Source organism: Mustela erminea, chromosome 3 (genome assembly GCF_009829155.1).
Source record: "Mustela erminea isolate mMusErm1 chromosome 3, mMusErm1.Pri, whole genome shotgun sequence".
In the NCBI taxonomy this organism is placed as follows: Eukaryota; Metazoa; Chordata; class Mammalia; order Carnivora; family Mustelidae; genus Mustela; species Mustela erminea.
The window spans coordinates 69472027-69493607 of NC_045616.1; the positions used below are offsets into that span (position 1 = coordinate 69472027).

Consider the following 21581-nt stretch of genomic DNA (forward strand, 5'->3'; position numbering starts at 1 on the left):
TAGGTATATGGTTCACTACTTAAATCGTGTGCAAATCCTCTCCCCCCTCACCTCCATTTAACTTGGGAATACAGAGGACATGAAAGACTAGATTCAGTCCCCAGGTCTAGGCAGCCCTAAACACTAAAGACTCTTGGAACAGTAATATTTGACAGTCATCAACTCTGATGCTCTTCATTCATAGTTATGTGGACAATTCTCTATCCTCAGCCCGGAACTCTTTCCTACGTTCCAGACCCTTGCATCCAAGAGTTAGCTGTACACCTCTACTTGAGTCTGTAAAGGAGCTCACCAAAATGATCACCTTGCCTCAACCTGTCCTGCTTCCTGTGCTCCGGTCTCATCCTTCCTCACTGGAACCATCCAACTGGTCTACCAGTCCTGCGGATTCCATCTCCTTTCATGCTCATGGCTACTAAAGCCGTGACCGTCTTTTCACCAGCATCTCTGGCTTCGAAGCCTGGCCTCCTCCTTGCCCCAATCCAATTCCTCCTCCACTGCCAGGAATCTTTCCAATGCGCAAATGGGATCTTATCACTCACTGCCCTAAGGTAAAACCCTTCATCGGCCCCTCCTGCCAAAAGAGTTAATTCCAGGCCTCTAGCACTCTAACACAACCTCTTCGAGTCTCACTCCGAGGGTTCTGTGCCTGGAATATTCTCCTCCACCATATACTGGCACCTCTCTCAGTCACCAACCTGGTTTATCTCCCTGATAACCCACTGCTATGGGCCCTGGGATGCTCTCAATACCATTTCTAGTCCCTCGTGACCCTCCACACCATGGCTAAGAGAAGCAACCACAGACACACGACCGCACACAACACTGCAAGCTCCTGTGAATCTTTGCGTCTATCCTTGCTACCCACCCATGCCCCCGAAACCACCCCTACCTCAATTCTCATGAAACTGCAAGCTTTCAAAAGGGCAGGGACCATCTATCTCCTTTACCTCTCCCTCTCCAGCACAATGCCCGACATAAGGGAGGTGTTTGGCTAATATTTACTGAATTCACGAATAAACAGGTGCACAGGGTGGAGGGCAGATGGCACACAACTGCAATCCCAAGCCGCATCCCGCAAATGACATCGCCCGTGCTTTAGGCAGATCTTCTTAAACTCAGGGGCGGCTGTAACAACAGGTTCTCCACTAAGGGGTGGCTTTCAGGAAGTAAGGATGTTGTCTCTCCAAAGTGCTTAAAACAGACGAGCCTAACACAATGACGTGCACCAGGGGATGCGTACAGGATATGGGATACGGCCAGAGTTGACTTTGCTTCCGCGGCACAGTTTGGACTCGGAAGAGAATAAAACACTTATTCATGAGCTACTGGTCAAGACAGAGAGATTTTACTTTGTGTTTGTAATAACTATATATTCTGATGAGTTCTGTGCTACAAATAAATGTGAATGGTGGTCAAGCCATCTATCTTAGTACAACATTAAAGTAAAAAATTGCTGTCTTCTACGCTAATTATCTGAGTTGTATCATTAAATATGCAGATAATAAATATCCTTATACATCTTCAAGTAATAACTCTGATAATTTACAATAATTACATAAACATTCCTTCCTGATGAATATAACTTTTAATAGTCGTATGTAAAAACACGAAAATAGAACATATTATAGTTATTCTACCTTCCACATTTATTTGGACTTTCTCACAAATAAAGGTAACTGGTGAATTTAAACCTGATTTTTTTTTTTTAACCACAGTGAGTTTCATTTTCATTTGCCTTCTGCATTAAAATATAAGGGGAAGCCCAAATGTTAAGGAGGGAGGGAGTCTTTGCCATCCACATCTAGGTCAGTTCCATGTGTCACTAAAAAATGATGGATTGCTTTTTTCATCTTTTCAGAAGAGAATTCTGTGGTCTTGAGTGTTAAAGGAGGGGAAAATGTGCCTAAGGGGCTATGATTTACAATGATTCTGTCTCATGCTGATTAGCATAAACGACCGTGATAGGAAATTGCATGCAAACTCTAGAAGAGTCAATAAAAGATATTGATCCACAGCAGCAACGAAGGGAGGAGAAACTGCTTATAGCCTAGTTTCAAGGTTCCTATCTAATTTGGTAGAGATCTTCTAACCTGAGAATGATTCTATGTTTACAAAGCATTCTTATGGATGCATGAATTACCTTTCACAAGCAGATGGACAAATCAAATCTCAACACTTTGCTTTACTCATAGGTCTTTTAGGCTAGAAGTCTGAATCCAGATTAACATGGATGCATTTATAAGGCAACTGCAAAGCCAAAAAGAATCCCATTAGAGGCTAATGTCATGAGATGATGTTTTAACAGTCAAATGGCAGGACATTTAAGAGCATTCGTAGTTCTCTCTCTCCCCGCCCCCAAATTTCCCTCCCCCAGATGCCCAGGTGAACTTGGCAGGCAGGCAATGAGAAGCAATGGCTTCCATTCTCTGAAAGGATTAGGATAAATTCTGCTTGCCACTCCTCTTATTTAGAACATATTCAGACCGTCATTAAAACACAGACTCTAGGGAAAAAAGATGACTTTAAGATTAGCAAACGAGAAGGGCTTTATCAATTTTATTCTTTAACTTCTTTTTATTTCAATGATCTTATTTTCCAGCTGGGCAATGTAATTCAAGCCTGAGAAGCAGGCAGGGGCAGCACGTATTTTCTGCACATTCATGGCCACATGCGTGTGGTTATGACAAAGAGGTGATGATGCTCTGATGGCAAGACACTGAGGGAAACATGCTCCTCCACTGTAAGGACACAGCTTACTAGACAAGAAGAAGGGGACACAGTCACATTCCCACAAGGCCTGGCCTTTGGATCCTTCCAAAGGCAATGGTCAGGGTGACAAGTGACTCAACCACTGTCATGTTCCTATTGTTTGTTTTAATATACTCCTGGGCTTTACTAGTAATAGGCACAGTAAAATAAGTAATGAAAATCCAGCACATTTTTCACTTTTCACTTCTCAGCCAGGTGAATCATATATATATATATACATATGTATATATACATATGTGTGTGAATATATATATATATATATATATATATATAAAAAAAACTGTGTGTGTATAATGGAATATACAATACAGAGCATGCACAAATTCTCTTTAGGACATCTGCTGAACCATCCAGCTCACTAAAATCCTCAATTTCCACACAGGGAATTTTTTTTTTTTAACGATTTTATTTATTTATTTAACAGAGAGAGAGATCACAAGTGGGCAGATAGGCAGGCAGAGAGACAAGGGGAAGCAGGCTCCCCGCTGCGCAGAGAGACTGATGCGGGGCTTGATCCCAGGACACTGAGACCATGACTTGAGCTGAAGGCAGAGGCTTTAACCCACTGAGCCACCCAGTTGTCCCACACAGGGAATTTTTAATTGAACACTAGCTTTGCTCTATTCAGCTTAGCCCCCACAAACTTCATAATACCATCTACAAGGTGGCTTTTAGGTGATTCTATGTGTTCATTAATACCATACTTGTACCAAAAGGCAGATACTGCTATTTATTGCTGGTAATTTATGAGGCAGTCAAACATTAGATGAGGGAGAGCAAAAAAATCAAACTCAAAAAAAGCTATGGGTACCCAATGTCACAGAGCAGAGACTCAATCTTATTTCATACACAAATAAGATGAAATGAAGATGGAAATGTCTAGTATATTAGACAAAAAGTTTCAAACCTTGATAAAAGCACACCTTGGAATGTGTCTTAACAGCAATTTGCATTTAGTAATGTTTCATATTTGAACATTAAGTGTGCTGAAGAGGAAAAAGTAAATAAAAAATAACCAAATGCTTTCTTAAAATAATGATAACAATATAGAACAAGTTCAAAGCAATTAAAAAAACAACAACAACAACAGGAGTGCTTTGTCCCTGTAATGTAACTTTATCCTATACCTTGCCCCTGCTGCCCACCTTCCTTCATTTTCCAAGTCCCACAGCAGGAATATTTATTCTTTTAGAAGCTTTTCATCCTTAAGCATATGCAATGTTCATTCCAGACTTAAATGCAGCGATGTTGTACCCTCCTTTCCATTTCTTTTGCTAGGGAAAATGTGGAACGCCAAGACTGCCAATCTAGCAATAACACACCATGCAACAGGAGAGTCACAAACTTGGAAGGAATCACAAGTAGACATAAAACCTACTTGGCATTATATATCAAGATTCATAAACATATGCATATCACTTTGGCCTAGAAATCTCTATTCTGGGAATTTATTCTAAGGAAATAGTTCCAAAAGACGGAAAAGGCTAGATGAACGAATGTGCTCACTGTGGAGTGCTTTCATTCAATAAACCTTGATCAACTGTCTATTACGTGCCAGGTACCATGCTGGCATAAATTCTCTGCCTTAAGACATTCAACATCAGCTGGGAGTTCAGATAAGTATACAGAAAATTATAACACGTTGGGATAAATGCTAACAGGCCTGTACAGAAGCACTAGAAACACTGAAATGCACTGGAAAGAAGAGCAAAGAGAGTCAAGAAGGACTTTGCAAAATTGGGGGTAATGCTGTTACCATCTCTTCACAGTATTTTCTTTTTTTCTTTTTTTTTAGAGACACGGATCATGTTAAAGTACTGAAAAAAATTTTATTACTCTGAAAAAACATTCCTCAGTACTTCTAAAATAAAAAAACAACAAGCACCCATCATTGCCCTTAACAGCTTTCTGAAAGCCCCGCCATCTTTCTCTCCACCATGTGTGGGAGTTGGCGTGCACCCATCCATCACTAAGTCCTCATCGGGTACATTCAATCAGTCTGTTCCCCGTCTTAGTCTTCTGCTAGACACCAAGGCGTCCCTAATCAAAACTGCCAAGAACTCCCAGTTCATTTTGCTTAAAATACGAAACAAAATAAACAACAACAACAAATCTAATCGCTCCTTTGAGAACTTCCTCTTTGAAACGGCCCAATCATTTAAGTCACAAAACTGCTGCTTTGTTAAGGAGGTCCTTTGCTAAACGTGGTATTTGTAATTAGTAGCAATTTGTTAACATCTTCAGGAATGAAAAGAATTCCAGTTTGGGGGAAGGTTTTGAAGAAGTATAGATCGGACACACCTAGTAAGAGGGTGAGAAATAACCTAAACTGAAGTGGGACACGTTGCTATCTACTTAGAATGACGGTATTTACACTTGGATTAGAGCAAATTCTATTCCTGCAACCTGCACACCGCCCAGTTCAAGTCCAGACACGCTATATCTCAGGGTGTGGGAGTTGTGGAGAGACCTCCCTCAACGTGTTCTGTCCTGTGTCATGGCTCAAAGCTTTGGCCATATTCCAGAGGTGGATAGGGGCTTTGGAAGGAACGTTAGAGAAGGCCACACCAGAACTATCTTGTAAGAGGGCCTCCAGAGAAAGCCTGAACTTGAAATAATCAATGGGAAGACTAAAGGCAAGGCAAGACTACCGTTTTCTGAGAGCCTGCACTAGCTAGGCACTGCTAGAGGCTCAGGGCTGGGGAAATCCCCCTGTAAAGGACCAGACGGCATACACTTTTGGATTTGCAGGCCAGAGTCTCATGTTACAACTACTGGGCTCTCCTCCTGTGGCACAAGTAGCCACAGTTAATCCCTAAATGAATTGATATGGCTGAGTTCTAACAGCTTTATGTACAAAGACAGGCCAGACTGCACCCAGAGGCTGTAGTCTGCCTACCCTTCGTGCCTGACCTACGTGCTTATACCTCATATAAGGCACAAAAGGTGTGCTGTTTATTTTCCTAGTTAAGGATGAGGAAACCAAGTATCTGAAGTAACGTGACCTGCAAGGCCACATGTCTATTTTGTTAAGGAGTATGGATTCCGACCAAGGTACGTCTAAAGCCTGAGTCTGAATTCTCTATTTGAAAAGTGAAAAGGTTCTCTTAGGTTGAAAAGAGATAAAGAAGTTCATGTTGAATGAAAGAAAAAAGAAAAAAAGAAAGAAGAAAAAAAAATGACAAGTCAAAATCCTTCTTCCTGGTTAACATTAACCAATCTATGCCCACCTATGACAAAATATAGAGGACAGCAAAAATGCTGGTAAATAAATATATTTAGGGATATAATTGAAACACTCCTCCCCAAAGAAGCTTCTGGAATACTCAGTACTGAAACCCTTCATACCAGAAGGAAAAAGGAACCAAATTCTGTATTATAATGCGTCAGATCATTGGAAAGCTATAATGAAGTCACTCTCCTAGAACTGCAAAACTTCCAGAGAAGACTCTGGAAAAACAATCCCATTGCTATTCACATATTCCCTAATTCATTCACTTCAGGTCCGGACAGCACACTACAAAAGTGCTTAAAAAATGGATGTGGCGTCTGTCCTTTAGGAATTTCTACAGAGTTGGAGGCACACAGAGGCACTAAACAGTTAATCATTACCTGCTGATCTGAAAAGCCACCTGAGTATGTAAAGAAACTATGTAAGGGTGATGGGTCCAGCTCAGTGCCAGTAACTCGAGGAAGAAGAGGCAATGAAAATGAGGGCGTGATTGCTTCTATGTGACCCCTATTCAAAGTTCTTGCTCCTTTCATTCCTCCTGAGAAATACAAGATTCTAGTTCTACCACGGTTGTCCTCATTTGGAACCTGAAGACCAGGATTCAAGACCATTCAGGATTCAAGACCAGCTTGAAAGTCTGATGCCAAAATATTAGTTTCCTCATCTTACAGTAAAAGGACTTGACTACATGTTTCTGAAAGTCTTTTCCAAGTTTAAGCCTTCATTGAATGGATTTGTCAAACACAATTCTGTATGTCAACAATCAAAAAGGAAATCATAACCGGGACCCAACTTAGATGTCCACATATTTTAATCTATGACATAGGGTTCTTTAAATCCTCATAGTAAGAAAAAGTTTCAATTATTAAAACTATCTCTGTTAAAAAGCAGAAAGTATCACTTAGAGAGTTGCACAATTATTTCTGAAAATTAAATGATGATTTTCCCCAAAGGACAGAGGGGAAAGGAAGATGTGGAGCAGATGGATTCTTTGTTCCCCTATGGAGAAAAAACATTTCTACACCTTGCAAAAATATATTAATTGGCCTGCCATCTGGCAAGCCTGCTCACATACATAAGGGATAAAGTTTAGAACTTGAGGTTTAACATTTAAGCCTGTGGGGAGATGGTAATTGGAATCTTTCTGAGTTAGCATTAGTATTTTTAAAGGGAACACTTCAAGAGAGATCTGAATATAAGGAGAGAAACACAAGACCTAAAAAGTGAGAGCATCCAAGGTGACATCCCTGGTGTCGGGGGCTGGGCCCTCGTACTGCACAACAGGGAGCCAGCCACGGCCACGGCCATGGCCACGTAAGGGAAGGCTGTGTATTAGCTCAGTGGCTTTCAGAATGGGGTTTTCAACGCTTCCACACAACTTCATAGATAATGCCCACACAGCTTCTTATAGGTTAGAGGTATTTTTCAAATTTTCTGGAAATCATAACATTGTAAAGCTGGGTGGGTATTTTTTGTTTTTTAATCTTATTTATTTATTTATTTATTTATTTATTTTTAAAGATTTTATTTATTTATTTGACAGAGAGAGATCACAAGTAGGCAAAGAGGCAGGCAGAGAGAGAGGAGAAAGCAGGCTCCCTGCTGAGCAGAGAGCCCGATGCGGGACTCCATCCCAGAACCCTGTGATCATGACCTGAGCCGAAGGCAGCGGCTTAACCCACTGAGCCACCCAGGCACCCCCTGGGTGGGTATTTAAAAGAATCTCTCTCTCTATCTCTCTTAATTTATTTGTCAGAGAGAGGGAGCGCACAAGCAGGAGGAGTGGCAGGCAGAAGGAGAAGCAGGTTGTGCAATGCAGGACTCGATTCCAGGACCCTGGGACCATAACCTGAGCCAAAGGCGAACACTTGACTGACTGAGCCACCCAGGTGTCCCTAAAACATTTCTTTAAGGGAAAAAACCCGCTCATAAGACAGTAGATACAAAATATGAGTTTTGTGGTATGTATATACACATATGCACACACATGCACTCAGAAAGAACTGGGAAGGATAACCTCACATTCTTAATAGTGGTTACGTGTGTGAACTAGAATTTGGGGAGTTTTTTTATTTTACAGTTGTTTGTATTTTCTCCACTCTGTCTTCAGCATCGATTGTGTTTAAATTTTTCTTTAAAAGCTACATACATTCCACTGAAATTAAAACATACTAAAAATAGTGGTAAGATATGATAAATTACTTTATAAAACAATTCAAGGAGCTTGGATTTATCTTTTATAAAATGTATGTTTTGTTCTGTCTTCGTTCACATTGGAAAACTCCAGAAGTCCTTCTGGATCTCTGTGTTTATTTTCCCACAACCAGAATCTGTCATGAACTACATACCTTCCAAATCTTCCTCCTCATGGCTCTCACTGAACAACGCCAGATTACTTTAAATAAGTCTAAGTAGCAGGAAATAGTTAATCTGGTTTCTTAGAACTTCTTCCCCTATGCTGGCTCCAAGGAGTTATTACATATTAATAATACACCACACGAATGAGGTAGTTTATGCTTTTCTTTTAAGTATCTCATGATGCGTTTTCCTGGTACCTCCTGGATACTACCAACCAAGTAATCAACCTATGTGTTAATCATCTTCCTCATGAAAATGAGTTCTAAAAAGGATTATACAAGGTAACATGGTGTCCTGGATGGCATCCTGTCACAGAAGAAGGATATTAGGGGAAAATAACCAAGTGCAGGCTTAATTACATATGGAAACTAATATTTTAAAAAGGGGAGGATGGGGACAGGAAAACAAAACATCTTACTCTAATCCTATATTAGCGATGTCAAACAATTAAAAAACACCAAAAACTTTCTGAGGGGCTGGAAATCATGGTGGCAGTTACATGACTATTTGTCAAAATTTGTGGAGTTGCAAACCTAAAAGGATGATTTTACTATCTGTAAATTCTATCTCAATAAACCTTATTAAAACAAAACAAAACACCTCTATCTCCCTGGAGTTGATTTTTCTAGAGCAAGTGAATATAACTGGTAAACTTTATATCAGTAGGAATCTGAAGAAGGCTTGGGCCTGGGTTAATGGCCATGAAGAAAAGCATCTGGAACGTTTGAAAAAGCACTTGAAGGGGCTGCTTCTTCCATTCTATCCTCAGGGAAGGGCAGCCATTCCTCAAAAACAGCTCACATACTGTACCACTGAGAGCCACAAGATGGCCAGTGAAGGATTCTGTGGTTTAGAGAATTCTGGATACAGTATTTGTGCCTTCTGCATGTTACAGATTACTCACACTTTATTCCTTTACAATTGTGGTATGGATAACAAAGCAGTCACTTCTTAGTTCTTTAAATACAGTGGCTTTCCCAAGGGAAAGATGTATTTAAGTGAATGCCACCAACTCATCTCCTTTTCTTAAAAAAGGTAGTTAGGGGGACACCTGGATGGCTCAGTGGGTTAAAGCCTCTGCCTTTGGCCCAGGTCATGATCCCAAGGTCCTAGGATAGAGCCCCGAATCATAGGGCACTCTGTTCAGCAGGGAGCGTGCTTCACCGCCCCCCCCCACCCCGCCTGCCTCTCTGCCTACTTGTGATCTCTGTCTGTCAAATAAATAATAAATAAAATCTTTTAAAAAAAGGAAAAAAAAGGTAGTTAGGGGCGTCTGGGTGGCTCAGTCATTAAGCTTCTGCCTGTGGCTCAGGTCATGATCCCGAGGTCCTGGGATCCAGTCCTGTGAGTCCTGTGAGCCCGGCACTGGGCTTCCTGGTCATCGGGGAGTCTGCTTCTCCCTCTGCTCCTTCCCTGATTCTGCTCACTCTCTCTCTCTTTCACACAAAAATAAACAAAATCTTTAAAATAAAAATAAAAAATAAAAAAGACAGCATTAGCATAGTTAAAAGGAATTATTGTTATTTTTTTTTTAAATTAAGGAGCCTATAGGAAATTCATCCCTAAAATCTCAACATTTTTTGCGGGGGGGCATTCATATGGTACTCTCATTTAGGACGTAAGACCTTTTGTCCTTCTATGAAATGACCTATATGCATTATTACAAGATCAGTGATTCTGAGATATGTCCCCATAATACATCCATTCATGTAATGGAAAGGATTTTATAATACAGAGAGTGAAATCTCAGAAAAGTAGGCATGGGGTGCAGAGAAGTGTTATTCATTCAAAAGGCCTGTTCAGAGCTATACCATAAGTAAAACCTCAATTTTAAAAGCACACGCCCACTCAAATACCATTATAAACTCTGATTCTTTAAGATGAGGAAATTGCAGGAGAATACATATACAATTTCCATTACTGGGAGAGAGAATCAGCAGGTGGCATTTTAAAACAAAGTAAAACCTACTTCTATTTTTCACTCTCTTCGCTCAGACAGCAGGTGGCATTTCTATAGCAAAGATCAAAATTATCAGGCTCATTCCACCCATAGCCTCAAATTGCCAGGAGGCTTCTGCACTATAAAACCTAAAATCTTATTTGTAATAATAAGAATATAATTAGAATATTTTGAGAGCTCTATGTCTGTTGGAGACAGGATAGTACAGTTAAGTTTCTATCTAGATCCCTCTTAGTACTGTTGATATTTGGGTACAGTTAACTAATCCCTTTAAGCCTCAACTCTTTCATCTGTATAATAGATACTATAGATTGGATTAAGTGAGACAACACATACCCAACTGCCTCAACAAATATTCTGCCTCTCCCTCTTCTTTTGCTGATGTTGGTCTATCTCCTACCGGTCATTACACGTTACTGTAATTAACCTGGCTATATGGCTTTCTAACCTCACTAGAAAAGGATCATGTCATACACATCATTGTTTCCCAGGTGATAACCACAGCTCTAATCACATAAAAGCTACTCAATAAATATCTGTATATAAAAAAGTAAATGAGGCAATGCGACGAACCCCCAGCCTCCCGTGCACAGAAGTCAAATGTTGACAAACTGAGTTATTGGCTTATCAGGATTCCAAAGGTGATTTCAGGCTATTCGCAAGCCGCAAAGCAAGAAAAGGACCACACAGAGATGTGTAACTCATAAATAACCCCTCCAAGTATTTTTAAATGAAAACAACATCCCACGCTCAGAGGCGAATCCCCCAGCTCTAAGCCTCTGGTTGCTCTGTTTTTAGGTCCAGTTTATAATCATTTGATTCCTCTTTAGTGCTGTTAAGGTAAACCGGAAGAAGAGCCACATGGCCTGGAGTACCTGGGGACATCCCGTCCCAATCCAGCCCCTAAGACACCCTAAGGAACTCAGTCAATGACTAGAAGGCTAAAACAAAACAAGCAAAACAAAAGCAACATCATTTGAGTCTAATATGCCTTAACATAGAATTCAAGATATATACACACCTGGAACTTCCCAACAAAGTCCATAAATGCTGGGCCATGAATCCCCTCCAAACATGTTAGTTTCTTATTAAATAGATTTGAAATCAAACCTGTTAAGTGGCTGAAGAAACAGCTACAAGCCACTGCCTGCGGGACACACCTAAAAGAATGGAAGGTCTGAAAAGCCAAGCTTGTTTCTTCAGCTCTGGGCTGGGCATGCCACTCACACGGGAACCAGAAAACTGGCTTAAAATGAGAACTATAATCTTTCTGGAACAATAGGTCATGACGAGCTTCCTTAATGCCAAAATAAGTGTTTGGAGGTGACTTCTGCTAACTGAAAGAAAGTGTAAAGGGCATATATATTTACTCTGGCTTGAATACAACATTTTTGAATATGCTTATTAGTGCCAAGAGTCAGAACCCTTTTCCTCATGGATTTTAAACTCGGACCCATTCCACGGAATATGTTTCCTAGAAATGGCATCAAAAGGCTGCATCATATTAATATCTAAACAGCTCAACTGTCTGTACCTTTCGACTCTCAAATCACCCTTGGTCTGGTGTGAGGAGGTAGACTAATTTGAAGGTTAATTCTCATAAGGTAGACAAACCACAACTTCTATTATTTAAAAAACTTCTTTTAAGAAACCAACAAATGATAGGTCATCAATCATAATTTCAAGAAAACTCACCTACCTACCTAGAAGGCATCTCGGCAATGATGATGCTGATAAAATGACATCAAAATGACCAGGCTCTAAGTTTGATCTGAAGAGAGCAGAACTCTTGAGCCTGGATTTTTTTTTTTTTTTAAGATTTTATTTATTTATTTGACGGAGAGAGATCACAAGTAGGCAGAGAGGCAGGCAGAGAGAGGGGAAGGCAGGCTCCCTGCCAAGCAGAGCCTGATGCAGGGCTCATCCCAGGACCCCGGGACCACAACCCAAGCCAATGTCAGAGGCTTTAACCCACTGAGCCACCCAGGTGCCCCTTGAGCCTGGATTCTTATGTTAAGAAGGCTTATACAAACCACTATTAATTTCTCACTTTAAAAATCTTAGATATGCAAAGCTAACTCATCTGAAATTGATCAGGGAGAAAACAACTACTGAAAAAGATCACTACATACAAATTTTATAGGTCACAGAGTAAAAATAATGACAAGTTTTATCCCTTACTAACTCTCTGGGTCCAGACATCTAACCCCAAATACCAAATCCTAAAACACACAGGAAAATTATAATTTTTGCAGAATCCATAAAAAGAACTATGACCTGGGGCACCTGGGTGGCTCAGTGGGTTAAGCCTCTGCCTTCAGCTCAGGTCATGATCTCAGGGTCCTGGGATCGAGCCCCGCATCAGGCTCTCTGCTCAGCAGGGAGCCTGCTTCCCCCCTCTCTCTCTCTGCCTGCCTCTCTACCTACTTGTGATCTCTCTCTCTGTCAAATAAATAAATAAAATATTTAAAAAAAAAAAAAAAAAACTATGACCTAAAACACCCCTGAACAATCCCATACTCTCCCTGTTCCATTATTAGCCACTACGGCCATTTGAGATCTAAGATTTAAAACTTTCTTTGCTTAAAAATGCATCATTTATGGAAAATGCAAATTCATCATCAACCATTCAAACTGCCAAGTTAGGTGAGTGTGCCTATCAGCTGTTTTGCCACCTGTGTGCCCTTTGGAGTGGTTGAGCAAGCATAGGCTAATTTTACAACAAACTATTTTTTGGATTAGCACATAATTTGTGTTTATTTGGATGGGTACTCAAATGGAGAATACCAAGTGGATAAAATTAATCCTTACCTGGGGAAAAAAAAATCTATCTGACATAGCTTCAAAAGCTCTAGGGCCCCATGTCCAACCGAGGTAATCTACTTGGAAAAGCCTTTGATTTTGCATCCGAAGTCTTGAGATTAGCTAAATGAAAGTAGTATTTTTACAGGAATTTTATCTCAAGTTTCAAGATCAACAAGTCATTCCAAATCAGACGTAAGAAATAACATTACATAATAGTCACTTAAAGGCTATTGTTTTACAGTAACAAAGGTTTCATTTACCATATTTCCTAGAGTGCTTTATTCAGCAGGCAGATTTTCCCATGCCAATACACTCTTTTCTCTTAAACCCTCCATATATCTGTAAAAGTAAAACATTTAATAATTATGGTTTCCAATTTAAAGATCCCCATCATATAGTATTTTAAAAAGGTCTGAATGTTAAAGGGACACAGGTGATTTTTATGCAAGCTATGGGTTCAGTGATTTTCTTCTAATTTATAGCTAAGAATTCTGGCAGTGGCTAAACGATATTCTAAGTGACTCATGAGAGAAACACAGTAAGGTCAAAGTCAGGGTCCTGAGATATCAACATGCACTGTAATGTTTAAAATTAGAATAAAGCAAAACAAAGACCGCTTCAGCGGATACTCATAAGGCAAAATGAGCCTGGTGAACCCATCAGTTTTCTTCTGATTCTATGATCCTAGGAGCCCTCAGCAAGTGTCATCAGCTCCCCATTCCTCCACCCAGGTGATTCACTCACGACCTAATACATTATCTCCCCAAAAGATCTGGAATTTGAACTGCCATGTCATGTTAGAAAGTTTCCAGGGAAGTGGAGCTGGTTCTTACCTTGGAAGAGCAAAAGCATACTTGAGGAGTTCGAAACACAAATGGCAGTTGGGTGACCACATGCCAAGACCTGGATTTTTTGCCTGTATGTTTGTCTGCAACTACAGTTTCCAAGAGATCCCAGACTGTAACCCAATCTGAGCCATGGATTAATCTAAGATCACAAAGTCAGTGGAATGTACAAAGTCCCAGGGTTCTGTAACAACCCGAGCAACGTAAAGCTTAAGAGAGAAGCATAAATGACTGCCCCTTCTCCTTACCAGTCTATTTTACCCTCAAATGCTGATCAAAGCCTAAGTTCTCTGCTCAGGCCTTTAAAAAAACAAAATGAAACAACACAGCAGTATGATGTTTCAGGCTGATACTGGTATCATTACCTTCCCTAATAAGCATGTCCAATGGCGATTAGTGTAGCTAAACCCTCCTACAGATCCTCTCATACTATTAATAAGATTTAAGGTCAACATTTTCAGAATTTACAACCAAGCTCACAAGGAAACTTCCTAATTACCAAGACAGAGGAAAAGAAAATAAAGAATCAGAACGGCAAGTGTTAATGACCACGGAAATGTCTATTTAGAGATCCCAAGTATCACAAAAACCAAATTTGCTACTTTAGAATCAAGACTTCCACTGATAGAGACTGTGCCTCTAATAAATGGATTTGTACACACCCTGTGCCCACTTTCATCCAGGTAGCCCCAGGACCATTTTAATATCTTGACTCTACCACTTAACTTTCAAAGGGATTACTCAGTTACCATGACGTCACTCCCAAATGACTAGGTTACATGTAGTAAAGACAGCTCAGATTAAGAGTTCGCACATGCTTACTCACACAAGAGATGGGTGTGTATGGGGGTGAAGGGGGGGCAGTTCAGGGCTTCCAGTCGTAATCTCCCTGAGAAACCAGACTATTTCCATTTCAACCAATACAAGGAACCGTCTCCCAAATTATTTAGAAGGAGGCCTACTCCCAGTTTTCTCCTCTATGACCCATTTCCACACAGGGACTCGAGTGATTCCTTTACTCCAACATCTGTCAGTTTTCAGCCCAGAAAGAAGATGGTCTCTGTCGTGAGGCTTATGATCCTCTTGTTTTAAAGATACAACCCGGGCTTCTGATAACTAGATCTACGTGTAAAGAGAAGCAAGAAAAGCCATAAAACATATAATGTTCTACCCTGTCACTGTGAACTTAGTGACACACACACACACACACACACACACACACACACACACTCTTCCCGGTATTGACAAGTTCTAGTAATGGATAGCCCACGCCTGGCCATGGAATAGGCTCCACATTCTAACAGTTTATTTTTAAAGAACTTCTAAAATCCCCCTTTTGCAGTTTCTCACACACACACTCCCTTTTCGTTTCTTCCTTCTCTCTCCTTTCTCCCTCCCTCTTAACCCTTGGAAGACCTACCTATTCTAGGAGCCAAACGATTCATAATCTCTTATGGAAAGCTTCACACTAAGGAAGAAAAACAACATTATCACCCTGTGTGTGTGTTCCTATTCATGTCCTCTGTCCCTGGGAAGCTTTAACGGGCTACAGGATACACAAGGAGTCGGTAAGAACGTGCTGCTTTGGTCTAGGGTAGCCAGGCTCTGCCCAGACAGCACTGAGACACCTGTTGGAAGTTCCTGGCCTGGGCCTCAGCTTTCTCCTCTTCCCTCAGAGTACCCCTTTACTAGGCTCGGGGCGGGCGACCCAGGAGTGAGGGTTTCATGGAAAAGTACCAATGCCAGAGCTACCCATGAGAGGACTGAAGGGTGAGTCCTGCAGTGACAGGCAGGCCTGTCCTGCCTGCAGAACACACAGTCTGGAGCTGGAAGAAAGCAGAGGGATGAAAGGAAGCGGGTAGGAAACAGGCCTGGGCAGAGCATGGAGTGGGAGGAAACGGGTGCAGACTCGGGGAGGGGCCTGGCCTGCAGGTCAGGCATGGAGAGTCTGAGAGGAGGCCAGCCAGGGAGCTAGCTTCCAGCTTCCTGCGGAACAGGCTGGGAGAGGCAGGGCTCAAACTCAGGGCATAAAGGGCTGGTGGGCAAGGGAGGGGGCAAGTATCCAGATGCCCTCAGAGCCAGGATTCTGAACCAGAGCTCTTCCAGAGCTCTTAGAAAGACAGACTCTGAAGGCTATGAACAAAGCCTGAGCTTCCAGGCAGGTGGTGAAAAGTCTGAAACTGTCATTGCCTGTTTGTTTGGGCGATGAGGCAGACAATAAAGTGAGCAACAGTGAGTAAGGGGATATGATTCAGGGAGGAGAGCTGACAGCCCAGCTGTGAATGTGCAGGAGCTGGGACACAATGACGTAGTCACTGTCATTGAGCTGTAGTCAGCTCCCCACAGAGTGGTTACCACCCATGGTCTGCCATTCCTTACTTCAGGGCTGGTGCCCGGCTCCTCGGCCTCACCCCCACCCTTGCCCCTACTATCCCATGGCCCCCACTACGGTTCACTCTGAGGTCATCACTGCCTTCCCTGTCATCCTGGAGTATCAGTGCTGTCCAGATTCCTCTTGGGATCTCTCTGAGAACACTGTGTGGCTTCCTTTTTACCAGACTCTCTTCCAGGCCTCCTGGCCTGTGCCTGCCTGCCTGCATCTCGACCCACTCTTTAAATGGGGCCTCCTTAGTTCTCCCACAGATGAACCTAACCTACTTCTCCTATGGTCCTAATGATGACACTCAAACTTATTATTTCTGATCCAGCCTCTCTGGGGCCCTGAACTCTCACATCCAACAGCCTGCCTGGGGGCTCTTTCCTTCCTGCCTCTGAGACTTTGCCCTTCCCAGGTGCCTATCCCAAGTACTCCCCACTGATGGCTCTTTACCATCTTTTAGGTCTCCTGTTCAATGATACTCGCTGACCACATTATCTAAAGTAGTCCCCCCCCCGCCATACTGTGACTTTCTTCTCAACACCTGCTTATAGCCTTTGGAACACTGACCACCACTGGGCAACTGACTTATTTAGATGCTTGTTTATTTGCAAGGCCCAAACACTCTGTCCTGTTCACCATTAGAGCCCTTGCCCAGCTCGGGATATTGGTGCTATGAATCTTGGCTGAGTGAAGGAATGAAGGCTCCACGGTATTCAGTCTACATCAGATGCTCAACAAATGTAGATTAACTGGGCTTCTGGGGATCAAAGGAATGAGTACAAGTTCTGTCTTCCCTTCCCCCACTCTTGCATGTACAGGGAGCCCATTCATCTCCCTGGTCCCTCAGGTCAAAATCCCCAGGGCCACTGGGGAATGTTTCCTTGTGTCTCAGAGCCAATGGCTCATCAACTTTGATCACCTTTATATCCTCAGGGTCTCTCAAAGCCACAGTCTTACCATGTTCCTTGGTCAGACTTGCAAAAAAACCCTTTAGACATGCTCCTACAATAATGTATTAATTGGTTTCCAGGTATCTCCCTTCCCTCCCAGAACTAAAAGCCCCAGTGCAGCCAGACATGCCTTCTCCCTTTGGGTAAACACCAAGAAAGTGCCCACAAATATCAAGGGCCTCAACTCTCATCCTTGGCCTCATCGCCCACTACCCATCCCCTCGTTGTAATGATAGAAATAGCGTGAATACTTATGATTTACAGAGTTTTTATGTGCTCGTTGTTGCGTTAGGCGTTTTACACATATGAACATATTTTACTCTTTGTAACAATCCTGTAAGTAATTTACTTGTCCCTTTTTATAGATGGAGCAACTGAAGTCTAACAAACTTCCCCGATCTCATTCAAACCCAGGGCAACTGGCTTTAGGTCAACCCTCTTCACCATCGTGGTATATTATACTGCCTCTTCAAACTTCCTGCATCAGCAATACTGGGTTATGCTTCAAGTTTTTTATGCTCCAGCAACACTGAGCTATGTGTAGTCCCTTGAACTCTGCTGTTAGGGTCACTATGCCTTTGTACACACCATTTCTTTTGCCCTTTGGGAGGCCCTGTCCTTCTGTCTGATAAATACCAAACTATCCTTTCAAAACTCCCTGAGGTCTTGCCTTTTCTACGTGGTCTTTTGGCTCCTTGAGACCAAAGCCTGGCCTACCCAGTGACCACTCCTGAAGCTTACAGGTACCTTACAAATACGTCTCTATTGCCCTGGTTTGCAATGATTCATTCCCATGTCTTCACTGAGGGCAATCCCATGACTCACCTCTGGGCCACAGTGCTCAGGCTCACAACAGATGCTCAATAAATGTGTTTTAATTAGACTTTCCATAGGAGGGGTGAGTACAAATGCCATAATACCCAACGTGTCAGGACAAGAGACAAATGTATTCTCCATTCTTTTTAAAAGACACGCATTCACGAGCAAAACAAAAACTCATGCAACACTACAGATGTTTTTTAAAAGAGGATGCAGCATACCTAAAGATTTGATACATTCTGACCATTGCAGCAGTGAGTTTAAGATCCCTGAGTATCCCTGTTATTCAGGGCAACCGCTGAGTAATAGGGATTCAGAAACACACACACACACACACACACACAAAACCCCCAAACCAACTTTTATCCCATGGGCTCCCGGCAAACCACATTAGGAAAATTGCTCCAACTGATGAATCGAGTCACAAGCTGCCCACTGGCGTGGAGAATGGTGCTTGATTTAGTTGTCACCGAGATTTGGATATTGTCACATACACTCACTCAATGAAAGTATGACAGATTTCTGACCAATGAGGTTGAAAACCAAACATCTTCTAGAATCTCTAAATTGTGTTTTAGCAACACTAAAGTTGCACCTCAAAACTGAGCAGCGATATTTATAGACCAACAGTAGTCCTTTCCTTACATATGTGATATAAGTAATAAAGAAGCTTAAAGAAAGGAGAGAAGCTTGATCTTCTTCCCTCCCTCCACAAAGTTTTTAATCCAAAGGGAGAAAAATGTTATAAAGCTCAGGGGTAACATACAACAGCCCGGGATTTCTGTCTCCCGAAGCAGCAGGTGAATGGCTCTACTCAGTTGACCTTGTGGAAAGAATCGAAGGGCAGAGGAGATAAAGCCAGGCATAAAAAACAAAAAACAAAAATCTGTTTCCTGTTCAAGAGGAGTGATAAGATGAGATATCTCTGCCTTCTACCTGATCTAAGCAAGGAAAACTCCAAGTTTCTCACTTTGGTAGTTCACCTTATTCACAGAAGACATGCTTCAAAACCCCCAGTATATGCCTAAAACTGCAGACAGTATTGAGCCCTATATATCCACTATGTTTTTTCCTATACATAGATATGGATGATAAAATGTAATTCATAAACTGGGCACAGTAAGAGATGAATAGTAACTAATAATAAAATAGATTATAACAACATACTAAAAAGCAGTCAGGTGAATATGGCCTCTCTCTGCCTCTTGTGATGATGTGAGATAAAATGTGTGTGTGATGAGATGCAGCGCGGTGAATGACGTAGGCGCTGTGACCTGGTCTCAGGCCACTATCAATCGGCTTCTGGACTGTGGCTGACCCCAGATAACGGGGACTGTAGAAAGTGAAATCAGAGATGGGTGGGGGACTACTGAATTCAGGATTCTGTTAGCTGAAGGTTTTCTGTAGGTATCTTTCATTGATTTGATGAAATTCCCCTCTGTGCTTGGTGTTCTGAGAGTTTTTGTCATGAGTGAGTACTGGATTCTGTGGAGTACTTTTGCCCCATATACTAACCTGATCATGTGATAATCCTTACTTAGCTTATTATTGGGACAGATTATATTGATTGATTGTCTAGTGCTAAACCATCTTCGCATACCTGGGATAAACTGATCATGATGTCTGTTTTCATTCACTGCTGGATTTGATTTGTTAATAATTAGTTGACAGAACATTTGACGTTTTCTTCCATGCAAATATTCCCTAGAAGTATAAGCTTTAAGACTGTGTCACTTAAACTCATTCATGAAATTTAAATGACAGCAAGGCAAGAGAAAGGGTATTTTGAAAGGTTTAAGACTTTATTATAGAGTACTGATAGATGTTTTCCTAAAATTAAAAGAAGAAAATTTCCCTTTAAATAAAGAATATATGATTAAAAAAATAAATAAATAAACTGTTTCCAATGGAATGTGTAAGTTTTCCAGCAAAACATCGGACCAAGTCAGTATGCCTCCAGCCAACCTGTTGTCTGCAACAGTCAAGACAAAAAACAATGAAGGGAACAGTAAATTGCCTTTGGGATACAGAACAAGGATTGTCATCAGTTCAATACTGTGTAAAAATCTAGGCCTGAGATCAGGTCTCTATGATCAGATTGTCTAAGAACCCAGAGAGTTAAAAGGTATAGGCCCACGAAGGCCCAGTTGGAAAAGAAACTTTCAAAGTTTTCCTGTAACAGAGCAAGGCAACAAACCAGTACCATGCTGAACTGGCAAGGCAAATGCAATGGAACCAACCAAAAGGGCTTCCATGATGAAAATGTCTACCATAATACAGACTTAAGGGAAGAATGTGAAACCCTTCCATCTCTCCTTTTTGTCTAAATGGTACATATATCCTACCACAAAAAGCTCTGAGATGTTCATTCACATGTTCAAGGCGGGATTTACTCTTTGAAGGATGCAAGAAGCTGATATTAAAGAAAAGGTTAAGATGAAGTCCTCTAAATTACAATGTGAATCAGAACAAGTGGCTAGGAAAAAAAAAAAAAAAAGGAAAATGAATGATCTGATGGACAAAGTCAGCAAGTATGCAGAGAAGAAGCTGGGCTTGGGCAGGAGAGATATTCCCAGGGCTAGGGCTCACGCACCTGAGGGTGCAGGATAGGTGTCCTCACCTGGACACTGCGTACAGTCACAACTGGCAAAAGGACAACTTGAGGATGGCAAGGTCCTTTCGAAAGGACAGACTTAGGGAACTTGATCAGCCAGGTGCGGAATGGGGTTAAAGTGGCAGTTGGAGGAGGAGACAGCATTTAGAGCAGTGAAGGGAGGTCACAGAATGGGAAGAGTCCCACTGTAAGCATATGCTACACGCCCTCAGGGAAGGACACAGAACCGGAATTGATCACTGTATAATAAGAGAATGCAACAGCTACATATACCGCCCTGGACAGGAAGACAGTTGTCCTTCAAGTTTCCAGATCTCCATAATAAATATAAAGCAGTGCTGGTTCTTTGAGACCTATAATAAGCAGATGTGCATAGAGATGATCTTCAGGAAACCTATCTCCAAACTCTAAGAATCCTGGAAATCCCCAGTCACAAAGGCTGGGACAACCTCCACTAATAGAAGGGAGGGAAGAAAATCCATCCCCTTTTCTGTTTCACTGAACTGGAAAAAAACCGGGTCCATGACTTGGGGAATGGGGAAAGGCCTCCCACACTCTTCCACTTTGCTGGGAAGAGCCTAAGTTACTTCAGTTCCTAAGAAGGAACTTGGCACTCGGGCTCTGTGCCAGTGTGAATGGTCTGAATTGCAGTGTTCTGGATTGGAATGCCCTGGGCTGGAAAGTCAGGGTCACACTAGCCTGAGAATTCTCTCAGTAATATTATCAACAGGTAGACAGGGCAAAGAAAGGCTCCAAGCCTTTCGGTGGAGAAACACAGGTGTAACGCCAGAGCAGGCCAATCTCTTGGCAAAGTGGCCTCAACTGGGAGTAGAGACCTCATCATAG

General features: G+C 41.8%; 1 protein-coding gene across 10 annotated transcripts in view; it reads right to left on the reverse strand.

The window, feature by feature from the left end:
* Positions 1–21581, reverse strand: part of MAST4 (microtubule associated serine/threonine kinase family member 4) — a 552196-nt gene that overhangs the window by 144299 nt on the left and 386316 nt on the right. Inside the window, exon 1 of one of the 10 annotated variants that reach the window (XM_032336089.1) lies at positions 11344–12127. The exons of the other annotated variants lie outside the window; for them this stretch is intronic. Within the exon in view, the coding sequence (XP_032191980.1) occupies positions 11344–11381 (38 nt within the window). The 5' untranslated portion in view covers positions 11382–12127. Of the gene's footprint in view, positions 1–11343; positions 12128–21581 lie in introns of those variants that run through there. 10 annotated transcript variants of the gene reach the window in all.